Source organism: Synchytrium microbalum (assembly GCF_006535985.1).
Source record: "Synchytrium microbalum strain JEL517 chromosome Unknown SmJEL517_scf0029, whole genome shotgun sequence".
In the NCBI taxonomy this organism is placed as follows: Eukaryota; Fungi; Chytridiomycota; class Chytridiomycetes; order Synchytriales; family Synchytriaceae; genus Synchytrium; species Synchytrium microbalum.
Window position 1 is genome coordinate 47,154 of NW_022158378.1, and position 27,319 is coordinate 74,472.

The following is a 27,319-nucleotide window of genomic DNA, read 5'->3' on the forward strand; positions in this document are numbered from 1 at the left end:
ATGGGGAAACCGACGGAAGCAGCCAATGGCAGCTCGGGCAAGGCGGCCGCAGCTTCAAAAGTGCCTGAATATAGTGCCGTCGACTATTTGATACAGTATTTTTGTGTGTTTGCTCTGTCGCTGTCAGGCTTTTCGATGTTTGGATTGCTGTTCTACTTTATATATCACTGCAGGACGTACTGGTGGTTGTGGCTGCTTTATATACCCTATATTTACTTTGGTATGTCGTCTACATTTCATCATGTTGATGTTTCGCATGCCAACATTTTGATCAACAAACACAAATTTGACTTGACGTGTTATCACATGCATTCGTGTTGACTGATCACATCTGTGCACATCATTAGATCGTGAAACTGCATGGAAGGGTGGATCTAATCGATATCAGTGGTTTAGAGATGGCATTTGTAAGTCTCCTACCAAGACTGAAGCTTGGAAGTGTTTTCACAGATTTGGCCCAAAACACGTATAGGGTGGAGATATTATCGAGATTTCTTCAATGTGAAGCTTCACAAGACCGCTGATCTGGATCCTAAAAAGGTGTGTGCAAGCTCGCAACACATGTCAACCTTCCCAACCAAATTATGGGTCTGGCTCAACGGCAATTTTTTTGCTTAGAATTATCTAATGGCATACGCACCACATGGCATATATGGTCTAGGCGCCACCGTATCTGTGCAGAGCCCATACTGCAACTTCAAGGAACTCTTCCCCGGCATTGACATCAAGACTGGAACATTGGATTCTAATTTCAATGTGCCCTTTTGGCGCGAATGGAATTTCGCATTCAATCTCGTATCTGTTTCTGCAAAGTATGCGCAAAAAGCCAAAAAGGAGTCTGGACCTGTATTCAAACGTCACTGACTTTTTTTCCATAGATCTTTGACACACATCCTGACCAAATCGGGTCCAGGACGTTCTGCAATGATTGTAGTAGGAGGTGCAGAAGAAGCGCTATACGCATACCCAGGACAAAACAAGCTTGTGCTCAAGAAGAGAAAGGGATTTGTGAAGCTTGCCATTCGAACTGGGTATGTAAAAGTTGGAATTCACAACATTGCGGCTTGATTTGTAAAGCTTTTTTGCTCATGAACATTCAAACCAATCTATAGTGCATCACTCGTACCAGTCTTCTGTTTTGGTGAAAACGACTGCTTTTGGCAACTACGAGGGCCAGTCATTGCCAAGTACCATGCTTGGTTTAAGCGCAATTTCGGATGGGTCAATCTTATCTTTTATGGCCAGATTCCATTCATTACTATGCCGAGGAAGGTTCAGCTTGCTATTGTTAGTAAGTGTTGTTTGATTCCGAATTCCATCTGGATCCAAAAAAATCACCATAGAGCCTACCAATCCACCTTGCTTTTAGTTGGCGCACCCGTAGCGGTCATCAAACAAGACAACCCATCAACAGAATACATTGATGAAGTCTGGCACAACTATGTCGCAGCTCTCCATGCTGCATATGACGCACACAAAAATACGTATGCACCAGGTGTTCCATTAGAGATTGTCGCTTAGTAGGACATTGCAATTTTACAAAGAGGCTTGTATTGTTTTTTCAAAGGCTGCTAGTTTTTCTTGATTCTCATATTACACGAAAAGAGGATTTTATATCATGTAAAGCAAATGAAATATATACCTATCGATATGTACCGTATAAGCGGATCAAATGGTGCAGCTCTTTTTGTGCACGTTTTCTCACTTCCGCACATTTTGCAACTCTCAGCAGGGGCCTTGAAGTTTTAGATCCTGATAGATCTGTGCCATGGCGGACGACATGGTGAGTAGATCTATCAAATTCTACATGCTTGCAATTGATCTTTGGTGCTTAAATCCGCAAGAAATGAAACAATCAAGTTGAACTAAAATCCCAATCTTTTTTAATGGTTTCTTAGCAAGTAGAAGAAGGCCACCGCAGAATCCAGGACTGTCCAGTCCAAGTAATCGTTCGTGTAAGCACTTCAATTTATTCATTGTCTTGGCTTAAAGTAAAGGTCTAGCATCTTGATCTAACCCCAACATTAAAATACAAACTAGATCCGTCCACCACTGCAGCCCAGAAAACTCTGTCTATCTCAAACCCCGGGACAACCACAAGTCCAACTAGCCAAGGAAAATGCACCTGAACCTAGACTATTCGCTTTTGATTCTGTCTTTGGAATGGATTCATCGCAGGCAGATGTGTATGACTCGATATCGCATATTGTCGATGGGTTTGCCGATGGGTATAATGCTACTGTGTTTGCATAGTATGTGCTTTTTGAAAGCATTTTCAGAAATTCCGTTGTCTTGTTTTTGGTATGGTGTCTAATCGGTTGTTTTTAATTGTAGTGGTCAAACAGGATCAGGAAAGACGTTTACGATGGGGACGTCGAATACAGCGGATACGGTTGAGTTTGATTGTGGTGTTGTGCCGAGGGTTACGAATCATATATTTCAGAAACTGGCGGTATGCATCGAAAACAAACTTCATTTTTTGTTGCGGATGTGACGCTCTCTGAATCTAAACAATGATATCTGATAGCTGAGGAAACAAGTGGATCCAAGAGTCGATTTCGTGCTCAAAGTCTCATGTATGATCTTTCTCTTTTTCATACCAAAAAAATAAAATAATTGCAACAACATCAAATCTCTTTATTCAACTTTTTAGTCATCGAGATCTACCAAGAACAACTCCGAGACCTCCTGGTACCCGAGACCCGAGAAATATTCGTCCGGGAAGACAAGCACGGAGGCATAACACTCCAAAACGTCCACGAAGAAATCGTATCCTCCCCCGAAGATATGCTCGCGTGTCTCGAAGCTGGAGCCATCGAACGCACCACAGCCGAAACCAAAATCCACGGCGCGTCATCACGGTCGCACGCTATATATACAGTCACGTTACAGGAACGCATTGATTCTTCGTATGTTGCTGGAACCGATATTGCCGATGACGATGAAGTTGCGCCGGCTGAGAATGTGGTTTTGAGATGCTCGAAACTGCATCTTGTGGATCTTGCGGGGAGTGAGAGGTTGAAGAGGACGGGTGCGGAGGGTGTTAGGTTGAAGGAAGCTGTTAAGGTGGGTACACATTGGTCAGTGGTAATTGCGGCTTTTTTTGTGTTTCCACTGGACGGCTTATAATCTGTTTTCTTCTAGATCAATACAGGTTTGCTGGCTCTTGGAAACGTTATTAGTGTGTTGGGCGCTGAACCAACGTCAACTGAGAAACATGTGCCCTACAGGGATTCTAAATTGACGAGGCTGTTGCAGGATTCGCTGGGTGGGAACGCACAGACCGTCATGATTGCTTGTGTTTCACCTACTGAAGACAATCATGATGAGACGCTCAACACTTTAAAGTAATTTTCCATTTTCTTGTGACGCTTTGTTTTGCCGCCCGCCTCAAACGTTAACATCACTCTTCTTTACAATAACAGGTACGCATACCGCGCCAAAAAGATAAAAAACAAACCCGTAATCAACACTGTAAACCACAACGCCGCAAAACTCGCATCCATGCAACAACGAGTCGATTTCTTACAGGATCGACTGAAACGATATGAAGAGGAGGAAGAAACTCGGCGTCAACAATCTGCATCGCCTGACAAGCCATCAAATACCACTAATAATACCAACGAGGAACGAATGGTTACCATTCAGCCATCATTTGTAAATCCAGTGTTTGCACATACGGGTGATAACAGTGCTGAAGACGTTGTGGTGAGACCAATATTGCCAAGATCGACGTCGAATGATAGTCAGTGGATGCAGCATTTTGTTGATGAGTTGAGGAGTAGGACTATACGAGGGACAAGTAGGACCCTGTTTCTTCATGATCTAGTAGTCTAATATTTCTTGCCAAAGATGGAAATTTATTTTATTTCGTTTACAGACGCTGTACAAGCTCTTAAAGTAGCCAATTCGGAAAAAGAACGTCTGGCTGCTGATCTCGTAACGCTTCAGCAGAGATTGGTGGTATGTGATTGTCAAATCACGTTTCTTCTCCACATTGACCGGTTTTTTTCATGGCAGGACGTCGAGATCTCAAATACGGAATTAAGACAGATACTAGAGTCTACCACTGACACCAATCAAACCACGATACAAACCTACCAGTCTGATTTGCACCAAATTGTCGACTTTGTGGTATCAATGGCCACCCAGCTTCCTGATTTTATATCTGGGATAATCCAAAAGTATCGGCCTGGCCAGCAACAACAGAATGTGACTGACCATAAAGAGCAGGCTGTTGAGAGTGCGAGCAAGCAGGTGCAGCAGGTATGAGTTGTCTCGTACTAAACCATTCTTTTTCAATCCCGACCTTTTTCGCTTGACTTTTCAGGCACCACAAAAACCAAACCCCCGCGTGCTACGCCGTCTTAAAGCCCAATCCACTGCCAAAATCGCTGAAGCCGCCGAACCATTACATCCGTCACCACCACGACGCCCAGCCACAACTTCAACAATCGAACGACGTGCCAAACAACTCGAAGAAGAATTAGAGCATGCCAAAACACTCTTACTACAAGAAGAATCACGAGTTGAAGAAAAGAAGAAGGATGTTGTTAAACTTGAACGAGTTAATGCTGAATTGCAGTTGGAGAATGTGTCGTTAAGACAGACGCTGTCGAGGTCTGTTTCGCGTGTTGGAGGGTCAGTAGTAAATGGTGATTTGGCGAGGTCTATGATGATGGTTGATGCAAGTACAGAGACGAAATCGGGACGTGCGGATTTGGAGGATGTTAAGCCTGCGCTGAGGAGAGCGTTGCAGTCTTTGGAGGCGCTGCAGATGGCTGCTGAGCATGATCATGTATGTGATGTGACGACATAATGCGTTGAATTCTTGGGGCGAGCACGTTAACCAATATTCAATTTTCTTGACAGGATGATGAAAGCGCCGTGACGAGGAATGATCCAGAAGATGTGTTTACTGTTCACATAAGGTGTGGAATTATTCTCTCAAATTTACGTGGTTTTCGCTTCAACTTGTTCATTCTTCTTGTCATAAACGCATTTATAGTAATGCTTCTGCGGATGATCGAAATGCCATGAATGCAGAATCCAGCCACCAGACAAGTCGCATGCCATCCTTGAATGATTTGACTGGTGGAATTGTCAATGCACCAACAGTAATGCAAGGTGATGAGCAACTTGCGCATGATCTGGCTCACGCTGTCAAATCAAAAGGTGAACTGGCGAGAGAGATTTCGAGAGTGAATAAAGAGTAAGTTTTGTGTCTTTGTTTGTTTAAAAGTGATTTCTTCCTTAACAATGGTTGTTTTTTTCGTTTCAGGATGGTCCAATTACGCCATCAGCATGCGGAGCAAGTATACAAACTCGAAAAGGATTTAGACGGCACACAACTGGAGATTGCGAGATTGCTCGATGATATCAAGGAGCGAGAAGCCCTCAAGGAAAAGACGAGTGGGGATCATGATCGGAAAGTGAGGTTGTTGGAGGGACAGGTATGTTGTGTTGTTTGAGAAAAGTAATTCTCTTTGAAAATCAATAATGACGCAGAGATTTTTCATTTTTTTAGCTATTGAAATTTAAGGCTCGACAAAAGGATTTGGATAAACATGCCAAAGACAAGGATCAAACGGATCGAAAGATTACTGATTTGCAGGCTGAGGTTGATAAGTTGAAGGAACAAGTTGCTGTGTTTAAGAAACGGCAGAAAGATGGTAGGCAAAAAACGACAAAACAGTCCTTATATCTGGTTGCAGCTCTACTCTTTTGCACTATCATTGTTATTCACCTAATCTTATGTAATTAGATACGGAAAAGTTGACTGAGCTAGACAATAGACGAGCACGAGAAGTAGCAGCTCATGCCAAACAACACGACGAAGATGGTAAAAAGATTCGGTCGTTAGAGGTTGCCATTGAGATGCAACGTAAGAAATTGGACAGAAAGACGGATGAGGTTGTTGCTGCTTCTAGTCGTAAACCACGGGTTGATTCAGCCAAGATGCGCTCTGTCAGGTATTCATATAGTTTCCGTGGCCTTTTTTTGTTGGATTATGATCTCGCTGACGCGCTTTAATTGACACCGATTATAGTGTTGGCAATGATGTGGAGACGGTTGATACAATTGGTCCTGACGAGCCCATGTCGACAGAAGATCTGGACAAGTTTGATACAATGATTCAGTTAGCTGGAGATGATGAGCATGCTGTTGAGATTTTAACTCGGCTGGTAAGTATTGATGTGCAATTGAAGAATTTGTGAAAGATGTTGGACGCAAAGCTGCATTCATGTGCTGACATTTGAATTATTTTTTTTGGTCCTAGAAATCTTCATCAGTTCGAGAAGCACGTGTAGTGGCTGCATCTCTGCTACGTGATGTGGTTGATATGCGTAAACGGGAGATAGAATACGTGCAACAACAGCAAACTGCGAGCACTACTCATGTCCCAACGACAACGACTGAAGTCCAAACCGATGCACCTATAACAATCCCGGGTCTGCATCCAGACAATAGTAATTTACAGACTGAGAATGCACAAATGAAAGCACGACTGAAGGAAGTCGTGGCAGCAAACCAGAGGCTGGGTAAAGCGCTAGAGAGACAGAAGGAGCGAGCACTGATGGTTAAAGAGGCTCTCACTAAGAACGAGCTGGCACCGGGTTTGATACAGCAGTTGATAAAGGAGCCGTCGTTGAAGCATACTGTGCCTCCGGTTGCTGGAGGCGCGTAGTGAAGGCCGGAGAATGGTTTGTAATGTAAAGGTGGTTTTTATCTATATAATGGAATACATTGTAAAAAGTAAATTAGACTCAGGTTATGGTTAGTAGTTCGTGTTCGTTCCTTCTAGCCAAAAGAGTCTGGTTTACGTTTGTACATATGAAAACACACAGACACACAGCAGGTGGTCTAGCATCCTGCCAATCGTGACTCTTACTAATGAATAGCTACCACTGATACCCTTCAATATGAACCAGACTGACAATCTTGGAATCATCGAATGCAATTTGTACGTCACTAGCAAAACCAGAAGGTCCACAGACAAATCCTCCCAGGATTTGATCAAAGCGCAATGAGGGTAAGACTGTAGTACGAAGCAGCTCTGTTGAAGATTGTTTAGACGTTTTGTTTGTGTTTTGAAGACTTTACAGGAACTGACCCATATTTCACATACCTTGAGCATCAAAAGTTTGTGGCGTATCAGCAGCAGGTGGAATTTCTCCAGCCTTAGAAAGATTGACTTTAACTAGACGATAAGTGTTAGCTTTGCATGCAAAAAACAAACAAGTAAATCAATCAACTGAAAGACACTTACAGTGACGTGTAGCCCATAACTCGACATGGAGACGAGAATCATTACTGTTCATTAATTCTGCGAAAACGATTCCAATTTACAAAATCGCGTTGGAATCAAAACCCAGCCAGTATCAGCGGGGATTCAACTCACCAGTCAGTACACTAAGTGAGTGATGAGCACGAGAAGGAGCAACCCAGAACAGGTACACGCGACCACTATGTGAAGCGTCGTCTAACCAAGATGACACGACGGATAAGGCTGATGTAATTCCTGATCCAGCAGCGAATACAGCTAGTGTGTCGACTCTGCAGATAAATTTAAAATCTTTAGCGACCAAAAAAAAAGAAGGACGACTTTGACGTATGCGAACTCACTGATCTACTTTGAAATTGATGCCTCCAGTTGGGTTAGCAATCTTGACTCGTAAATTCTGTGTGCTCTTTTCAGCAATCGAGTCAAAAAGTTTCCTGGTAAATCCTCGATATGGCTTGATAACAAACGTGGCCATGCCATCGTGGATCCTACTAACACTGAGAAAGGAATTGACCAATTGCATAAGTCAGTACAGTGCACTAACGAAGTACTCGACCAAACACCTACGAGAATGGATGTCCAACATATGAGATTGACGGTATATGAATATGAGCCCATTGACTTGGATGCCACTTGTTCTTGATTGGAACGTCAAGACGAATGTATTGGCAATCTTCTATGGTAGCAGTGGCCATAATTGTTTCGTTAAACCAGGCAAAGAAACGATCAACCAGCTCAACAAAGTAAAGACCAGCCCCAGGAAGTGCGTAATACCCATTCGTTGATGAATGCATGACAGTCAATGCAATAAGAAGGAGTGCCAAATAAGAGTGTGTGGCTACGAATACGACATAGAGCCGACGTCGGACAATCGGTAGAGCCATAATTCTCATAAGAATTAAAATCAAAAAGGAAATCATTCCAAACACGAAGGTGAAACTATGTAAAATGTATGAAACGTATTAGAGATCTTGTCAAATAGATAGTTTTAGTCAAAATGCAATACCTTCGACTTGTCCAATTGTTGAAAGCGGCTGGATCGCCAATTGAAAAATACTGATATGCTATAGTGTTTTGTGGTGCTTTTTGTAGCGAGGTGTAAACTCCCCAAGTGATGATGCCATGCACTATCACGCTTGCAATGAGAAAGTTTACGATCTAAAATAGGTCAAGAAAGCAAGGTTAGTGAGGATCCACAGAGAGACATAGGCAAAAAGAAGAAAGAAGCCCTCTGGAAGCTTACCCATTGATGAAAGCGCACAGCAGCACCGACAGATACTCTGAGCTCTCGTACCAAAAAAGAATATTTTGAGACTGGAATAATGGCTAGCCCAAGAGCAACATCACACCAGTGAGCTATTCATGGCAAATAGTGAGGATGTCACCAACTTTTGAGCGAGAATATAATATAGAAGGAAGTAACATTCCTACCAGCTGCAGTGAAGGCAGCAGACCATGTAATTCCTGGTGGATTCTTTGCAGACAAGCGATTCTTCTGTAAACGAGACAAAACTCGTGTTAAGTGCTTGTCCAAACTCTCCTTATCAAAAAGGTCAATCACAGGTAACTTACACGCCATAGATACCACAACACAAAATTGACAGTCATGACGCCCCCAACAAGCGCGAAATTGAGGGTCTCGGCCACATTGATGTTAGGCATCAATGAAGTCTTGAAAACACGAGCACCCATAAACTGTTTGACTTTTTTTGGTGCATAATCTGATGACAGGAATACCAAGGCTCCGAGAGCTAGGAACAAGTAGACGCCGAATGTAATCCATACTTCATTCATCACAGGTACTGATGATGAGTTGATTGCCGAATGTGTGGTGTAGTCATAGAGGCGGAAATATCCAAACGGACCAAAGTAACCAAACTACAATAGAAATGAGATTAAAATGATTCAAAATTAGACCAGATTGATGAGGTTCGGTCCTCCACTTGTGCTGAAACGTTGAAATAAAGTAAACAAGACGCAATTTGTTACCAGAAACAAGATGATCGAAGCGACGGACGTCCAGCGAGCCATGAATATTGAATTTAGAAGTTTCAGACTTTGAGAGGAAAATTTTCTCGGTTTCCTTTATCTTTCGCAAGAATTGAAAATGAAAGTTGGAGATGTTGGATGTTGGAGAGCCCGAGGTCCCTGGCTTGAGAGATGAGCTCACTGGGTGATTTACTATTGGTTGGTTCTCCGACCCCGATTTTGAAGTTAACGTTGACGCGATTTGAGCCTGGGGTGGGTAAGCCATTCTCGAGGTTTACACTCCCACGCGATTACAACATTTAACATTTGTCACCAATACACAGTTTGGAAAGGTTGACGACAGAACGACTGGAGTTGGTAGAACGAAATTTCTCTTTTCAATTAGAATACGTATCTTATTTATGGCTCGGGAGTGATTTCAACATGATCTTTCATTTTGCGTCCCTTACAATTTCAAATTCGAAAGTTATTTGAGAGGGTACTCCCACCTGAGTCTCATAGGAAAGCAGGCCTACACGGGCTTCCAGAAATTTGAAATATTCAACTGTGCCTTGCTTCTGGGATACCACGACAGCAAGAATAAATCAACGCGAACAACACCTAAAAGTACAGTCATCGTAAAGAACTCAAGCGGATCAAATTGAAACCAAACCTCAAACACTGTTTAAAAATCTTTGGCCTCGAACCAAGAACGAGTCAGCTGTAATTAGACCTTGTCTTCCCTTCTATCAACCCTTAAAACAAAGAAAAGAATAATCTAGCAGCAACGTCTAATGTGATACTTATAAGTACAGGTATATGTTACGAGCTACCACTGGTATCCTTCCACATGAACCATACTGACAATCTTCAAGGAATCGAATGCGTTTTGTATGTCACTAGTAAAACTAGACGGCCCACAGACATATCCACCCAAGACGTCACCAGGGTGCATTGCAGGAACAACCATATTATAAAGTAGCTCTATAGAGATTCGTCGTAGTTAGCAATATGATGCACCTTTCAAGCACAATAGCAATCCAGCTCATACCTTGAGCACTAAATACTTGTGCTGTAGCAGCGGAAGGTATCTCGTCTTTCTTCAACAGGTTCACTTTATCTTCACGATGAAAAAAGTTCAGATTTGTGGATTGAGCTAATACGAAAAGGTATAGCACTGTACAAATTCACTCACAAAGACGCGTAGCCCACAACTCGAGATGAAGACGAGGATCATTACGATTCTTCAGTTCTGTAAAAGGGTCGTTAAATTATTGCAAACAGACCCAAGTACGATAGTTTTACCACTCAGTAAACTAAGTCCATGATGCTCCCGAGAAGGAGCAACCCAAAACAGAAAAACGTGCCCAGTGTGTGATCCATCATCCAACCAAGATGATACTACAGATAACGCTGCTGTTATTCCTGATCCAGCAGCAAATACAGCCAACGAATCAACTCTAAAAGTAAACAAAGATTTTAGAAATCGGAAACGAGCTGCTCTAATATATAAGAACTCACTCATCAAAGTTAAAAGTCATCCCGCCTGTCGGAGCAGAGATCTTGACGGGCAAGTCATGCGTGAGCTTCTCGGATAGAGACTCGTAGAGTTTCTTAGTGAAACCTCGAGATGGTTTGATAATGAATGTGGCAGTGTTGTTGTGGATTTTGCTGACACTTATTAGAAACGGCGGCAAGGCGGATGTGAATCAGTGTTCAATTCCATGTGAGGCGACAAATCAACAAACACTCACGAAAATGGATGTCCAATATGCGAAATTGAAGGTATATGAATATGAGACCATTGACTTGCTTGCCACTTGTTCTTAATAGGAACATCAAGACGAACGTATTGGCAGTCTTCAATTGTAGCAGTAGCCATAAGGGTCTCGTTAAACCAAGCGGCGAGACGACATGCCAGCTCCACGACGTATAAACCAACTCCGGGAAGTGCATAATATCCGTTAGTTGATGCGTGAATGGCAGTAACGCCAATGAGAAAGATAGCAAGATAAGGGTGTAGGACTACAAATAGGACGTAAAGGCGACGTCGAACTATCGGTAGCGCCAAAGTTCTCATTACGAGCAGAATCAAAAAGGCAATCATTCCAAACATAAATGTGAAACTAAATGAGGTGTTAGAGTTATTGAGTTATGAGTAGACCCAGGGACATCGGGTTGCTTTGGTAGAGGGTACCTTCGACTTGTCCACTTGTTGAAAGCAGCTGGATCACCAATAGAAAAGTACTGATATGCTACAGTGTTTTGTGGTGGAGCCTGTAAAGACGTGTAGACACCCCAAGTGATGATACCATGCACTATCACAGCGGTAATAAGAAAGTTCACAATCTAACAGCAGGTGCGAGAACAGTCAATGTTGGTTTACCAAACAGAGCATCGTCGATAATCACAGCTGATAGCTTACCCATTGATGGAAGCGAACGGCAGCGCTGACAGAGACTTTGAGCTCCCGTACTAAGAAAGAGTACTTTGAGACTGGAATTATAGCAAGTCCCAAAGCCACATCGCACCAGTGCGCTATCAATCAATCGCGAATGGTGAGACTGTTAAACAATGTTGGAAGCATGTGCAGAAAGATTCCTACCAGAAGCAGTGAAGGCAGCCGACCACGTAATCCCTGGCGGATTTTTGGCAGACAAGCGATCTTTCTGTGAATGAAAAAATGTTCAATTGTATCTTTGTATCCAACCCCTCGCCCGTCATCAATCATAAGTTAACTTACACGCCATAGATACCACAACACAAAATTGATGGCCATGACGATTGCAACAAGGATGAAATTCAGAGCTTCGGCGACGTTGAGGTGAGGCATGAGGGAACTCTTGAAGATACGAGCAGACATGAACTGCTTGAGTTTGCTTGGAGCGTATTTCGAGGATAGAAACACCAAGGTTGCAGTGACTACAAGCAGGTAGATTCCAAATGTGATCCAGACTTGATACATCACCGGCAAAGATGCCGCACTAATTGGACCATGTGTTGCATAGTCAGGGAGGTTGAAAAATCCGAATGGATAGAAGTATCCAAACTATGTACGATGGTTCAAATGATTTCAATATTAGATAAAAATGGATTTTGTTTCGGTTCTGCGCCGTATTGAAGCAACCAAGTGGCTACGGTGACCTTACCAGAAACATCATAATGGAGAGAATAGATGTGCGGTGCATGACGATAATGGGTATGTTGTATATTCTAGAATTTTAATAAGGGAAGAAAAAAGTTTTGTGACAGTAATGGTCGGCTGGCTATCCCTCTTTCACCACTCCGTCTATTTTTTCCTGTTGGGCTTTTCATTGGTCGATTTTCCGACAAAAGACGCAGATGCGTCCAAGTAACTGGCGACAAGGTATTGAGCTGTTTTGAAAGCATTGAATACATTATTCAGCATAGTACTCCACTCTGAATCCTTGACTACGTCCAGCCAACCACATACAAAATTTTACCATTTTGGGAAAGACAAGAAGAACAGTTGTCATGGCGATGTAGGAGTAACTTGGCGTAGCTTGGTTGAGTCCTCTTCATTCGTTCAGCAACATCAGCCTGCATCGTTTGGACGCCCTTTGACATTATTGTAAAGATATGATCCTACAGTGGTCAAATGAACGAAGCCTACCGTGCAGCAAATTTGATTTTGATCTGTCGCATCCCAACGAATGAAATCGATTTATGTTGTTTTGATTTGAATCGTGGCTGCGCACCTGAGACTATAAAAGGTGGGATTTACGTAGACACCTTCCATCATTCAATCCCAACATCCCAACAACGACATCAAGATCTACTGCCTGATACAAGGACGCAAGTGCTCTACATGATGCCACATAGCACATCATGCCACATCATCTCTCTCTCTCCTCCTTTATATATGCTGGTAAGTCTCGGAATGTATTGCGGCAATCAATGTTGTGTTTTCAAAATGTTGAATAACTTCTAACATTCAATGTATTCTTCTTAGATCTTCGAGCAGTATGCTATTATATGCACTCTATCCATCTATATATGTCCTCTATCTCTGGTTCCAAGTGACATCCAACATCGAAATGAAGCCCACATTTCTGGACCAAATCAAGTTTCCTTCAGATGTGGGTTTACACGACCACTGAGATAAGATTGCTTGACAGTTGACATTTATAGTTGTGACTAGCACTTTGAGAGTTTGGTTGAAGGTTTGTTGGATTACTTGCTGATGCTTCTTTGCTGATGTCATATTGGGTTGCCAATTTTGCCTCAGCGAGCCGCAGGAGGTCTCAAGAGGCGCAATTTGACCCAATCGTGTTATTTACTGTAATTTGATCACTTTATTTCTTGTTTGCACTCCAATACCCACTGTCGGCGGCTAGTGGAGTGTCTCATCTTCTGGAACCATAAGGGACCAAGAAGCGAGTTTCATACGACTGTCATCGCTGATACTTTTTATTTTGTATATTACTTAGTTCATATGTACTACAGTGATGAACAACAAGCCTAATCTTGGAGTCTCACGACCAAGATCTCGTCGTCTTCAGTACAAAATATACAACCACTGGCCAGTGGATGCAAAGGTATTCAACGATGCTGCTTCCTGTATCGCTTGTTTTATCAAAGAAGATCACACATCACAATAATCAACTAACGCTCGACCCACACTCTACTAGACCATCCACTGGGGGCCTCCCACATAAACCCAGGAACAAGTACTTCCGGACCACAACGGGGTGGCAGAAGTAAGCTAAAAGGCGCTTGAGCGGGTCTGAAACTGAAGCGTCTCGACTCCTGTCTGGGGTTGTATGTAGGACTTGCAACAGTGCTGGTTTGTTTACTGCTTGCCATAGTGCGAGTCGACGACCAGCCGATTGTTGCTTGTCTATCAGTACATCTACTCCGTAAGAGACATGTAGTCCTACATTCCTTGTAGAATACTCTCTGCCACCTGACCCTTGGTTTGATTGTTCAAGACCCAGACGAAATTAACTCCCAAGTGGCGGTCTCAAACCAGTCGAAGACTGAAGTACCTCCAGGCCATTTGGGGTATAGTTTGTATGCCAAATGATACACTCTATACGTCGCCTCTAGCTTGTGGCCATGAATCTCTCAGTGTGAGGATCAAAACCGAGGAGGCCTTTTATAAGGTAGCAACAACACGCTTCGCTGAAACGCTTCGCAGCTTGTCAGTGTATTGGTATGGTCATGACGACTGTTTGCAACTAGACTTGAAGGCATTAGCTCCCAACTTGAATAGTCAAAACGCAAAGTCGCACAATTTTCGTTAAGGCCTGGGTCATGCTAGTACAAATTTGCAGAAGGAAGTTCCAGATGTGAACATTAAAATGCATAGTTGATTGGGCCGTCGATACCTTTGACGTTGATAACAGTAGGATGGAGATGTATTATGAATGGGTTGCATATTGGCAGTAAACAAGTAACGAGGTGAATGTGATGATCGTGTTTGTATGGATTCAAAGTAGTTTGCCAGGTGTGGTGTGTAGGAATTATAGCTTCCCGTTTCCGAGATAAACAATGTAATTTGTTAATGCAAGCACTGAATCTGATCTCAATGTCAACGTCTCGACGATTTCGAGCGAAACACGGTACGGAAATGGATCAGGAACGCGTTAAAAGCCTAGATAACCCAAGATTTTGATCTGCCCAATGGCTTGTCCTTATGTCAACGTGCTGTTCACGCCAACTGTACTTACATTCACAATTTTGCTTGACTTTGACAATCTATACGGGAGCGAGCAATAATGTTATATAGAGTACTTAGACAGGGAGTCAGACATACAGCTCGATATGTATCTCAGCCAGCCAGATTTTCAATAAGGGCAGTTTCCTCTTCTTCATCGGGACATTCTGTAAGATTATATTCGATTGTTGCAAGCTTTACAACTTGATTGCCGGCGGATTTGATTGCAAGTAGAAGGGGATTTACATTTCTACACGTATCGAATCGCTGGGATTTCTATATTGCTTTGTTTTGGTCATTGACATACGGTGGCATTTTGGACTTCATGTCAAGATTTTGAATGGAGGAAGCTTTGTAGATTTGGGAAAGATATAGATCTTTGAACAAATCTCTATGTTTCACTGTTGAATTTAAAGTATTTTACCGTATCTGCCAACGGAAGCACGTCAAAGTGTCAAACTAAACCAAATCACCCTTGACATATTGTAGATTACAGTCCGTGATGCTCTGAACTCGGCATTAGAAGAAGAAATGACCCGTGATGATAAAGTGTTTATAATCGGTGAAGAGGTCAGTTGGACATGTTCTACCTGACACTTTGAAGTTTGACATATCATGCATCCAGTCCTTAATTTGTTTTTTGTTGACGCTCTCTCTTTTGACGTTTCTTTAGGTTGCTCAATACAATGGTGCTTACAAGGTACTGTGCACATATTATCGCATCTACCAATGTTGTCGAAAATTATCTCATACATATCTCACACACACCAAACTTTGCAATAGATCACTAAGGGATTGTTGGAAAAGTTTGGTGATCAAAGAGTGGTTGATACACCCATCACTGAAATGGGTTTTACTGGTCTGGCTGTTGGTGCTGCTCTTGCAGGTCTCAGGCCTGTTTGTGAATTCATGACCTTCAATTTCGCTATGCAGGTAAACCTGAGTTTGATTTAAGCCAAACTAGTTTCTCGCGACGGTTTTTCATCTTGTGGGAAGACACGAAAAGGAAAAAGAAAGGCATTACTCGGGCCTCAAACGCAAAGAAGCGCCACATCGCAACAGAAACTATTTTGTCCTCGTACCAACACCATATTTGGCACTTTAGGCCATCGACCACATCGTCAACTCAGCAGCAAAGACACGGTACATGTCTGGTGGAACACTATCATGTCCCATCGTCTTCCGTGGACCAAACGGAGCAGCAGCAGGAGTCGGTGCTCAACATTCTCAATGTTTTGCAGCATGGTATGGATCTATACCAGGTCTCAAAGTCATATCTCCATATTCAGCCGAAGATGCTCGAGGATTGATGAAGGCTGCCATTCGAGATCCAAATCCTGTTGTCGTGTTGGAAAATGAAGTCATGTATGGTGTTTCGTTTGATGTTGGTGAGGAAGTTATGAATAAGGACTTTGTGCTGCCTATTGGGAAGGCTAAGATTGAACGAGATGGTATGTTCACCAATTTGTATACTCCGTCTATCCCTTTTTTGGCCAGGTGTAAGTTTTTGACGTCTATATTTTACGAAAGGCAAACATATCACAATCGTTGCTCATTCTCGAGCAGTCCATTTTGCACTTGAAGCCGCCAAAATATTAGAAAAGGATGGCATTTCAGCAGAGGTAGGCACCAAAAAATCGGAGTGACAAACAAGCCAGAACTGTTATCATATGCGAATCAACTATGTGTATCATCACCGCTCGTTTACACTCATCGATCTTGTTCCGAGCAGTAATCAATTCATCTTAAATATTCATTTTCACTAGGTCATCAATCTACGATCCATACGACCACTTGACATTCCAACCATTGTCACTTCAGTGAAAAAGACAAACCATCTTATATCAGTTGAAGGTGGATGGCCTCACTTTGGTGTGGGATCAGAAATCGCTGCTTCAATCATGGAGAGTAAGTCAAGTTACCTGAATAGACAACCGCCGCTTCCCTATTTTTGCGCAAATGTTTGGCATCAATGCCTTATAGTGCACACTGTGTTCTGTGACTGAACCAGTGGATCTTGTATACACTGTAATGCCACAAATTTTCCCATCAGGACCGTCTGTAACTTTTTTCTTGCTTTTATCAGGTGAAGCCTTTGATTATTTGGATGCTCCAGTGTATCGAGTGACGGGTGCTGATATACCCATGCCATATGCCAAAAACCTTGAAGATCTGTCACTGCCGGATACATCTGCTATTGTCAAGACCGTGAAAAAATCCTTGTCTCGTTCTAAGAACTAGGAAAGGACATTGAGCAAGTGAGAGAGAGAGCGAGGATATTGTGTTGTATACAAATAAAGAGACTATCTACACCAAGACATACGTTTTTTCACTCTATCTACACCAAGACATACGTTTTTTCACTCTGGTTTCTTTGAAATGTTTTGCAGTCTTACCTGCAAACAAAGACCTGTGAGGTGTCGAACGAGGCAAGCTCATCATCAAGGTATGTGCTGCTGTGAACTCTGCAATTGGATCAGACGTGACTTTTGATGGCAATGTGATAATAATTGGTGAAGACTTCCTGTGGAGCAGGCACTTTGAATGTTGAAATGCTGACATACGCCGCGTTTTTCCGATTGAACATATTTTGTATACAACGAGGAGAAAGGGGATACAAGGGGATACAACAAGGGGAAAGGTATGTGTTACAACACTGGTTTTTGTTTTGCTGATCACTCTCATATTTCATCAATGATACTTACTATTCTTATCTTGGATAGACACGATGACCGAGAAAACCTTGCTTCGAACAAGTCCTCTATGTGCCTTCAAACAGCATTTCAACATGTTATTTCTACAATTACAAAAGTACCCGAAATCGAGGTTCTCCGGTATATAAACGTCCAGCGCCTTAATTACACTTTACTCCACAATGCATCTCTACCTCTCTCTCCCTCTCTACATGTCCTCCTCATCCAACAATCCTCATATCCCGTATCCGATTCGGCGCATACGTGTCCTTGTACGTATCGTACAGTTTAGCCAGACTCTGAATATACTTGGCATGCAATTCATCAATGTATTCTTGTGATGGGTTGTCTTGTTTTATTACGTGGATTGGTGCTCCGACTGGAAAGAAAAAGAAATGCGTTGGCATACAGCAAAAAAATCTTTTGCAACCGAGGAAGGAATGGAGGAAACATACCAACAGACACAATCTTCCTCCGTAACGGTATCCATCCGAATTTGCCCATACCGAATGGGAATGAGAAGCCTGTTGCTTTCTGAAACCAGGATTGGAGGGATGCGATTTTTGGGTTTCGTTCTGGGGTTGTCTAATTATACGTTGAAACATAAAATTGTTGTTAGCAACATGGGTGCTGGTAGCCGCGGGCTTTTTTTTCAGCTCAAATGCTCCATGCACCACCAGACGAAGCCTCTGATTCGTTCAATGTGACCGCAAAACACAACTTTTTATACCTGATAATATAAATCATTCTCTCCAAATGTAAAGACAGGCACAAGCGCCGCTCCAGTCTGAATACCGACTCTAACAAACCCCTTCCGCCGTTTCAAGACAAGATCTGCAGTGCCAGGGTATGATAACATCCTACAAATAAGTAATTGAAATATTAGCAGAGGATGTTGAGGGCTAGCTCGATCCAGCGTGGTGTGCAGATGGTTTTTTTTTTTTGGCGTCACGATTATTCAAAACGACGGTGGAAAGTTCAATAGTGCAGAAAAGGTTTCCCAAGATGCACAGCAAGATCCAAAGATACTCACGCTTCTTGTGCTCCACCAATGACTATTGGGATTAAGGAAAAAAAAAGCATTCGAGACAGGTTACCATAACTCAGCATTGCGGATTTGTCGACACCAAACTCATACATCATACACATACCAATCATCACAGACCATCCAGGTCCTTTACTCAGCACATTCTTGATGGAATCAGCTGAGACCGATATCAGTTTCATTGCCAACTAGTTGGAAGTTGAGTTGAATGAGTTGTGGCAAGACATGATTCCAGATTTTTCTTCTGTTTTTTTGTGCTGGATGTATGTATGGCGTACCTGCATCTCCCGCCATATCGGTACTTTGAAATTGACATCCAGTGTTCCAATCCTCAGTTTAATATTTGGAAACAATTCCTTGAAGTTGCATTCGTTTGTGACAAATATTGGTCTAAAAGAGATAGGAAGATTAGTTAAAAAACTAGCCAAAAAGTCATTCAAGGCAATGAAATCACGAAATTAACTTCTGCTGGCTCTCGTTTCAACACCCCACATAGGAACACTCTACACTTACGTTCCAAACACATAAATCCCATGCGGATGATACCCAAATATATAATTTCCATGCGGATTTAGGGGTGTTGTTCTGACAAGTTGGGTTTGGAAATAGTCTGCGTACCAGCTAAAGAAAAGTCTGTTCAGCGGACTGATATTCGAAAGAAACATACAACCACAAAGAAAGGGTACGCAAAATATCGCTGCAGACACATACCTCCATAACGGCAAATCCAGAACCCACTGATACCGATCCGTTCCACCCGTATGAGGAGTGTGTCGATCAAACCATATAAATGTCCAATATGTTATTATGACCGGCCAGTAGAATTGCCAGTTCCATGCACACCACCTATACGAAAATAGGCTTAATAAGTTGGTTGCTACGACGATTCCTGTATGCTGGTGCGAGGTGCTTTGTTGCTGATATCAACACTCCCAACAAAAAACAAGGATTTGGTATCCATAAAGGGAGGAATAAACTCCACTATCCAATCGATCAACATGTCTGCTGTGTCCTCCCACTATTCCAATGCTTCCTCGCTGACTTGCAGATCGCAACTGACTGCTGAAACTACCAGCTAATCACTGGTTCCTTCCACATTGTGCCAGTATCACAAGTCGTTCCACACCTGCATCACAATCGTATAAACCAGCGCAATGTATCGTCCCTCCTCCGCTGTAAAGTTACGACGACACAATCAAACGGGGTATCCAAACAAGACCCACAAAGCACTCCACACCAAAAACCTCTACTTTTGCACCAACAGCCTCATCCCTCACTCACGAATACCAACTCCAACAGCAAGCAGCAGCATGAATGGGTACATACCATAATATAGTCAAAAACAGGAAGGAATGAAACACCCAATAGACGACAGCAACATGTTGTTTGACGTAACTGGCCACAGAGTCATCCTGCAACCGTTCCTTTGATATCTCTACGGGGGAATGTTTGCGGTCGACATGATGCCGTTCCCTCAACGCGTAATCAATCTAGCATCGTATCGAATTGAATTGGTTATCAAATGTGTAGCCAACACCTTTATAATATAACAATCGTTGTGGTAGTCGCTTACCCCGGGAGCCAGCGTGGCAGGTCGATATGTGATTCAAGTGGCGAGTGATGGAATGGGTGCCTTTTCGGGCTAGTTCGTGGGTGATCTGCTCGTGATAAGCAAACAAAACAAAGCAAACAGGTGCAAGTGAAACTAGCAGTGCGACTATATTACGACTCAAGAGAGACTATTCACGTGTATTCCTGACGATGCTGGCACCTCCAATGAAAATTTTACCTTTTTGGTTGTGTTAGTCTCCGTCAACCGAGTCCCAGCAATGTTGTCTCCAATCGTGAATTCGACATTCCCGTTCTAGACTGAGGTGCCATCATTTTCAGTAGAGCAACGGGTAATGATTTTCGTGTCATTTGGTGATATAAAACAGTTCTGTACATAATCCATGTGGTCTTTATACATGAAATCGCGTGCACTGTTTTTGTCAAATGTTTGGAATTGTTTTCGTGTATGAACGCTGGATGACAGGTTGAATAGAGAGTTCAAAAGTACCTGAAAATACATGAATTTACCGCATACAAGACCCTTCTCTCTGAAAGTCTAACCAATACAGTACCCTCCTGGAGTACCCTTTGAATGGCCCTGACACTGGCTCACTCACTTCCAACAAAACATATTTGACAACCATCTAGTATACCATAGATAGGGATAATATACACGATGCTGCAAGCAGTAACCGCCATCGCTACCAACATGCTCGCCGTAGCAGGAGCTCTCTACCTCTCCAACCTGGCCTACACATTCATGTCTCGTGTATACTCTCTCTATGGACCATCTCCCATCTCCATCTCCAAATACACGGCAGACAATGCATGGGCCATAGTAACAGGTGCCTCGGACGGAATCGGAAAAGAGTTCGCACTCGCTCTTGCCAAGCGTGGATTCAACATTCTCATCATGGCCCGCACTCAATCTAAACTCGATGCTGTAGCAAAGGAGGCTAAAGAAAAGGCAAACAAGAAAATCGAATGTAAAGTCATTGCATTTGATTTTATGAATGCTAGTGACGCCGAGTATGCATCGCTACAAAAGACACTTGATTCGTTGAATGTCACTGTATTGGTAAATAACGTCGGTGTAAACCATGACATCCCAACTCCATTCGTCGACGAAACAGCTGCTACCATCGATGGCATAGTCCAAGTAAACGTTAAAGCCACAATGAAAATTACCCGTATCGTACTCCCAGCCATGATTGCCAAACATAAAGGCATCATCCTCAACCTCGGATCATTCGCAGGTCAGGTCCCAACAGGCTACCTCTCTGTCTACTCGGCATCCAAGGCTTGGCTCAAATCATGGTCGCTGGCTCTCGACCAGGAAGTCAAATCCAAGGGGGTTATAGTCCAGCACTTGAATACCTACTTTGTCACTACGGGAATGTCAAAAATACGAAAGGCTTCCATGACGACACCCACTGCCAAGGATTATGTGAGGGCTGCTATTGCTAGTATTGGTAAAGGTCCTAATGTTACCCCGTTTTGGAGCCACTCGTGGGCTGAATGGGCAATGACGACGTTTGTGCCAGAGGCTTACTTGGTTGGGTATAGTGCGTCGTTGAATGCCGGGATACGTAAGAGGGCATTGGCAAAGAGGGAACGGGAATCGAAGCGTGATAATTAGGGGTGGGAAGTATATGAATGACGGGTTGACGTTGACGTGATGATTATTGATATAAAGGTGTACTTTCTCTCTCTCCAAAATATGTAAAACACGTATAAAATCGCTTGTCAAATATAAAAACGAATAGGTAGATAACTGAGCGCGCCTTTTCATTCCGTCATGCTCTTCAGTCGCTTCACAAACTCGCACAAACATTCAAATCATACATCCCGTTATAAAACCAAGCTAGACAAACCCATTACAAGCTCGTACCCTCTGATACACTAGTCATATGACATACCAACCATCAGGCCTCGGCCTCTCCTACAACAGCAATGACGCAGAGCTGGACGACCTCGACGACGACGACATGATTGAAGTCAAGCCCGAACGAGACATCAAACCAGTCATATCCGACGGAACAGTACACACCGAACATGCAAAACATCCTGTCTGGCTGCTCAAGGTCCCTAAATTCTTTGCTGATGAGTTCCAGGTTGCGTTTGATAAGGGCGGTGTCGAGTTGGGAAAGATTATTGAGCATGATGTGTATGTACATAAGGATTATTGATGTGTATCTGTTGTTTGAGGTTTTTATGATTTACAGGAGAGCTGACCCTGTTTTATAACTAGCCCAAAAGGCCAAAAACGCAAGCTTACATTCGCAGTATCAGATGCCGAATGGACAAAACAGCTACCCAAGAATTATAACCTGAATTTGACACAGACTGGGCCACGTGGACTATATTCTTTTACTGTTGATCCAGCTTCCAAAGGTACAAAGCATGTGCAGTCAAGTTATCAAGCAAAACACAATTCCAATATTTTTTGTTTCTTACGCTTACACTGCTATACCTTCAGCCGCAACAGGAATAACAGGCCAAGTAGTCATGGAAGCGATAGCCCAACCAGTACCCAATGAAAAGTTCCGTGCCTTCAAAAAAGCCAGAATGGCACTGGAGGCTGCGTCCGGGTCAGCATCGTCATCGAAAAAGATCCAGATGGTGTCGAAACAGGTCGCGAGAGAGGCTGAGGCTATTGGAAATATGGGTGCTATATCGAGGGACAAGTTGGCGAAACAAGTTGCCGTAAGTGGTGAATTGATGGTTATGTTTGGATTATTTTGTGGGTTATTGATGTATGCTGGAGTTTTGGAATGTGGCTCGATGGATTTTGATACGGTGGAAATCACCCATTTGCTCTACCCAAACGTTCGTTTTTGTGCCTACCGCCAAAAACACCAAACCCTGTAGCTCACCACGCACCCTCTACACACAACAGATCAAGAAAACAAAACTCGACCGCGATGAAAAGCTCCCAAAAGAAGACCTTCGTACAGAATTATTCGGTGCATTTGGTGAACACGAGTACTGGAATTTCGTCGGGTTGGAGAAAAAGACTCGACAACCTTCTGGCTGGTTGCGGGAATGCTTGTCTGAGGTTGCCAAGATGGTTAAATACGGACCGTATCATGGTAATGTCGCATGAGTTATGATTGTCATGGGACAAAATGTATAATGGGTTGATTTTTGGTTAGGTATGTGGACATTAAAGCCAGAGTATCGATTGTCGCAGGATCAACAGGATACGGGGATAGAGTAGACGAGATGAGGAATGAAAAAGGAGGAGGTTGTAAATGTTTATTTGTTTATCTAAATATCCAAAATCAAGAGAGCTTGGGAAGCTTCAAATAAATTACACATATATTTGCATAGCGAAATAAGTTCATGCCGCGTTCCCCATACGATGTAACGTCCTTTGCACGCGTATTGCTTGTTTAAAACAAAACCTCCTCTTAATCTGCCAATTCTTCCCTACACTTCCAAACATCGCAACAACAATGAACCAAACAATCCTGGTCAACCCGCTCGAGACAGGCGCATGTCCAGCATTTGCGCCCTTTTTTGGATTTATGGGAGCGGCCAGTGCGACAATCCTTTCATCATTCGGTGCTGCTTATGGAACTGCAAAATCTGGAATTGGAATTGCGGGGATGGGTACTTTTAGACCTGATTTGTATGTGTACATATTATGTATTGGGATGAATATGTATTGATACGTTGGTTCATGATAGGATTATGAAGAGTTTGATTCCTGTTGTTATGGCTGGTGAGTTGGCATTTGGTGATTTGGGGAGATATGGTGTATGAAGGAGGAGAAGGGAATGGATTACAGCATGGAGAGGATGTGCTTTACAGTTATAGCATGCACTTGAATTTGTTTGGTGGCTGCTGGTTGAAATCAGTCGTGGAGCCAAAAAAAGTCTCATCGAAGGTCTTGTTGGTATGGTGATGAATACTACAGCACCCCACTCTCATGTTTGAAGGCTAAAAAGCCCCCAACAAATACATCGGCATTTACCTACCCCATCAGAACGCCTCATACACAAAATATCCCCACATATAGTGGGATATACTCATATTTTGCAGTTCTACTCACACCCTGTTCTCGTCACATAGGTATCATTGCGGTATACGGCCTCGTCGTATCCGTCCTCATAGCAGGCTCGCTCAACCCGGCAGACTCATACTCGCTCTTCGCTGGGTTTGTGCATATGGCTGCTGGACTATCATGTGGATTTTCAGGTACAAAACAAATTGTTGCTGCCATCAAACGTGAAGAGGCATTATACTCTTTTGTTTGCATCGAAATCAAAGATGAACAAGAAAAGAAAGCACAATCACTCATGTCAAGTCTATGAAACACCGCATCTTCTCACACCGTCTAAATACAATGCTTGACAGGGCTAGCAGGTGGCTACGCAATTGGAATCGTCGGTGATGTTGGTGTGCGCCAGTATGCCTTCCAGCCACGATTGTTTGTGGGGATGGTGCTGATACTTATTTTTGCGGAGGTGTTGGGGCTGTATGGGTTGATTGTTGCGCTTATATTGAATACGAAGGCAAAGAGTGACTGCTTTTGAAAGGGAAGATAATGATGTGGGGAGGATGGGGTTTTTTGTATGCTCTAGCCAGTAATTTTGATTAGCAAAAGTTTGTAGATATCCGAAAGTAGTGTCTTGTGAGTGTGGGGTTTGCCTGGTGTCTGCGCACTTTGAGCAAAATCATAGGTCTCTTTTTGTAGCTTCCTTCGCTTGGTAAGTATTACGAATCGAAAGCAACACAAAAAACCACGTAAAGAAGAGAATCATACATATGCATGTGTAATGCCTTTCTAACGGGGACTTGTATTATACAAAATGAGATCCAGATGTGATATAACATGCGACGTGTGAATTGAATAATATAAATAACCTTTGACCCATTTCTATGGTGGGAGATTAGCCACCTTCCTGATCTTCTTGACAAGTGCTCTTTTCAGGAATTGTTCTCGGGCAAGTAATCGAACATGCTATAATAACAAAAAAGACATGTTACTCTAGCGAAAGAAAAACCGTGTGTATGGTAGTTTGATGACATTCTCAAGTTGTCATGGCTCTTCACACATAAACAGCAAGTCTATGACATACCTTTAAATATGTAGGCCCATCAACTTTTTCTCTACTGAATGCTTCACCGAGACAATATAAGGCATCATCAATAGAGTGGTCTTCTGCAACCACTTCAATCAGCCTGCATAAATGATTAAGAAAGACAGAGATTATCAGATGGAGTTTGCGACAACTAAAAGCAGGTGTGCTGCACCAAAAAAAACTATGCAACAACATCAAGTTTTACTCAACTGATTATAAAGCACTGTCGACCCAGTAATGATATCATCAGCATTAACTTTAGGTTGATTCCGTACCGTCTCTAACAATTCATTCAATTCTTGCATTTTGGTATCCAGAATGGTCGAATTCTGAGCTACTTTTTGCTAGAAGACAGAAACAACACGATTTGAGAGCCAAAAAAGGTAGCGATTCCTACAGCGACCTTAGACCAGTGTCTCTCGCACTTCTTTGTGCAAAAACATACAAAGCATACGTACCTCTTCATCATTCAACCTCCTCACAACATCATCAATCCTACTCGCCCCATCATTCAACTGTCTATTAGCAACCAGCAGCGTATCCATCTTGTATGGATCCTGCTGTCTCCGTATCCTAGCTAGTTTGTCAGTCACCATACTTCGTAGTGATGCTAATCGGACATTTGCATCATCGTCTGCTGGATTTGTATTATTATTACTAGGTCTCGAGTGATTCATCATTGGTGACGTGTTATTATTACTGTTTACTCTATTTAATGAATCGTATGGCAATATAGGTGGTTGTATGACTTGAGAAGGAGGTTCTGATGGTCGATATGATGGGTCGTTACCGTTTGGTTGGTATTGTTGTTGTGTTTGATATGGGAGATTGTTGTATTGTAGGTTGGTTGGGAGGGGTGTGTACATTGGTGGTGATTCGAATGATGGTTGTGGGTTGCCATTGTTGTATGACGGTTGTTGGGGAGGGTATGCACCACCTGGCATTGAAGGTTGAGGAGGTTTGCTGTATACTGGTGGTTCTTGTTGGAAGATTCCTTGCAGGATTGTTAAGAGTTCTTTGACTGTTCGATTCTATCGGTGAGAGTTGTGTGTGAGGGTTGCAATCTCAGCAATACTTGTGTTCGTTGGAGTCTTTTTGCCATCTCCAGACATGTACTCTTTCAACCCAATCTCAATAATGCTGTCATCAAATTTTCAATATTCTCATCCAATATCAGAATGCACTATTGATATCGACAGCATGCTCACGCACCTCTGGAGCAGTGTGCCAATAGGCGAGATATGGATGATATATCTTTCCCTCCAGATCGACATGTTTACCATTCCTGATGAGCATAGTAGAGGTGGGCTGTACGAATGCTATTGGGGGCTGGGCAGGATAGACATAAGGACACCATACGGCGATGGGTATGTTGTATGTGACATTTTTGAATAGGATTGGGATTGTTCCGTGCAGACATAGTAGGACTGCGGTTACGCCATGTTCGTTTGCTGTAAACAAGTATGAGTAATTGGAGGGTTAGAGTGGGTATGTGATAATGAATGCGGTGTATAAGATGCTCAACTGAATGTGTCTGTTTTCGGCGAGAGTCCATTGTATGAGGTCAGGACAGCGACGGTGTCTCTAAATACTCTGTCAGCAGACTGATACTAGTATGAGGCAGTAAAGTATACGGGTTAGTTGAGCGTTTGCAATCTTCACCATGCGACAAAAGCCAAGATTCTCAACGATTGGACAATAAAACAACAAAGACAACCAAGGAAACGATTTAAAGGATACAAGCACTGTACACTTACAGGAGTCAGAACTTGCTTTAGCCAGTCTTGGGTAGCGTCCATACTCGAATCTACGGCAATGGATTGTTTTCGGGATTTCAACGGCGATAGACACGAATGTCTATGAAGAGACACGGTCTAGTCGACGTGACTTCGTGATTTGTTCCTTTATTCCTATATTTGACGCGTCTGTATAGTCCACCCTGCACGTCTCATTGTTCTGAACAAATTCCAAACATCCCTTAATCGCATCTAAGTGATTTGAGCAGAT

The 27,319-nt window shown here is 42.8% G+C and overlaps 8 protein-coding genes across 8 annotated transcripts; 6 read left to right on the top strand and 2 right to left on the bottom strand.

Annotated features, from left to right (window-relative positions):
* SmJEL517_g04348 (uncharacterized protein) lies at nucleotides 1-1,521 on the top strand (the record flags this gene model as incomplete). The annotated part of the gene is made up of 8 exons (XM_031170276.1): nucleotides 1-95; nucleotides 174-220; nucleotides 348-407; nucleotides 473-540; nucleotides 619-812; nucleotides 879-1,031; nucleotides 1,113-1,291; nucleotides 1,370-1,521. 8 exons carry the CDS (start codon nucleotides 1-3, stop codon nucleotides 1,519-1,521), a joined length of 948 nt encoding a protein of 315 aa, XP_031023710.1.
* Nucleotides 1,522-1,768: 247 nt separating this feature from the next.
* On the top strand, nucleotides 1,769-6,688 carry SmJEL517_g04349 (uncharacterized protein; the record flags this gene model as incomplete). The annotated part of the gene is made up of 18 exons (XM_031170277.1): nucleotides 1,769-1,783; nucleotides 1,899-1,955; nucleotides 2,041-2,252; nucleotides 2,335-2,452; nucleotides 2,528-2,576; nucleotides 2,654-3,066; nucleotides 3,145-3,347; nucleotides 3,426-3,802; nucleotides 3,881-3,963; nucleotides 4,021-4,266; nucleotides 4,331-4,798; nucleotides 4,873-4,931; nucleotides 5,009-5,212; nucleotides 5,282-5,453; nucleotides 5,528-5,672; nucleotides 5,765-5,972; nucleotides 6,050-6,185; nucleotides 6,281-6,688. 18 exons carry the CDS (start codon nucleotides 1,769-1,771, stop codon nucleotides 6,686-6,688), a joined length of 3,573 nt encoding a protein of 1,190 aa, XP_031023711.1.
* Nucleotides 6,689-15,464: 8,776 nt separating this feature from the next.
* SmJEL517_g04350 (pyruvate dehydrogenase (acetyl-transferring)) lies at nucleotides 15,465-17,174 on the top strand (the record flags this gene model as incomplete). The annotated part of the gene is made up of 7 exons (XM_031170278.1): nucleotides 15,465-15,503; nucleotides 15,607-15,633; nucleotides 15,717-15,866; nucleotides 16,039-16,384; nucleotides 16,464-16,555; nucleotides 16,700-16,841; nucleotides 16,945-17,174. The coding sequence occupies 7 exons, from the start codon at nucleotides 15,465-15,467 to the stop codon at nucleotides 17,172-17,174; spliced, it is 1,026 nt and encodes a 341-aa protein (XP_031023743.1).
* A 673-nt stretch (nucleotides 17,175-17,847) lies between these two features.
* SmJEL517_g04351 (uncharacterized protein) lies at nucleotides 17,848-19,983 on the bottom strand (the record flags this gene model as incomplete). The annotated part of the gene is made up of 9 exons (XM_031170279.1): nucleotides 17,848-18,005; nucleotides 18,082-18,211; nucleotides 18,357-18,486; nucleotides 18,660-18,681; nucleotides 18,778-18,859; nucleotides 18,950-19,061; nucleotides 19,185-19,292; nucleotides 19,383-19,517; nucleotides 19,949-19,983. The coding sequence occupies 9 exons, from the start codon at nucleotides 19,981-19,983 to the stop codon at nucleotides 17,848-17,850; spliced, it is 912 nt and encodes a 303-aa protein (XP_031023742.1).
* A 915-nt stretch (nucleotides 19,984-20,898) lies between these two features.
* On the top strand, nucleotides 20,899-21,861 carry SmJEL517_g04352 (uncharacterized protein; the record flags this gene model as incomplete). The annotated part of the gene is made up of 1 exon (XM_031170280.1): nucleotides 20,899-21,861. One exon carries the CDS (start codon nucleotides 20,899-20,901, stop codon nucleotides 21,859-21,861), a length of 963 nt encoding a protein of 320 aa, XP_031023741.1.
* A 271-nt stretch (nucleotides 21,862-22,132) lies between these two features.
* On the top strand, nucleotides 22,133-23,442 carry SmJEL517_g04353 (uncharacterized protein; the record flags this gene model as incomplete). The annotated part of the gene is made up of 5 exons (XM_031170281.1): nucleotides 22,133-22,389; nucleotides 22,474-22,616; nucleotides 22,702-23,051; nucleotides 23,122-23,314; nucleotides 23,378-23,442. The coding sequence occupies 5 exons, from the start codon at nucleotides 22,133-22,135 to the stop codon at nucleotides 23,440-23,442; spliced, it is 1,008 nt and encodes a 335-aa protein (XP_031023740.1).
* Nucleotides 23,443-23,680: 238 nt separating this feature from the next.
* Nucleotides 23,681-24,763, top strand: SmJEL517_g04354 (uncharacterized protein; the record flags this gene model as incomplete). Its single annotated transcript, XM_031170282.1, has 4 exons — nucleotides 23,681-23,856; nucleotides 23,915-23,949; nucleotides 24,300-24,425; nucleotides 24,585-24,763. 4 exons carry the CDS (start codon nucleotides 23,681-23,683, stop codon nucleotides 24,761-24,763), a joined length of 516 nt encoding a protein of 171 aa, XP_031023739.1.
* A 344-nt stretch (nucleotides 24,764-25,107) lies between these two features.
* Nucleotides 25,108-27,111, bottom strand: SmJEL517_g04355 (uncharacterized protein; the record flags this gene model as incomplete). Its single annotated transcript, XM_031170283.1, has 7 exons — nucleotides 25,108-25,191; nucleotides 25,310-25,412; nucleotides 25,544-25,656; nucleotides 25,771-26,343; nucleotides 26,525-26,763; nucleotides 26,838-26,922; nucleotides 27,070-27,111. 7 exons carry the CDS (start codon nucleotides 27,109-27,111, stop codon nucleotides 25,108-25,110), a joined length of 1,239 nt encoding a protein of 412 aa, XP_031023738.1.
* Nucleotides 27,112-27,319: the final 208 nt, after the last annotated feature.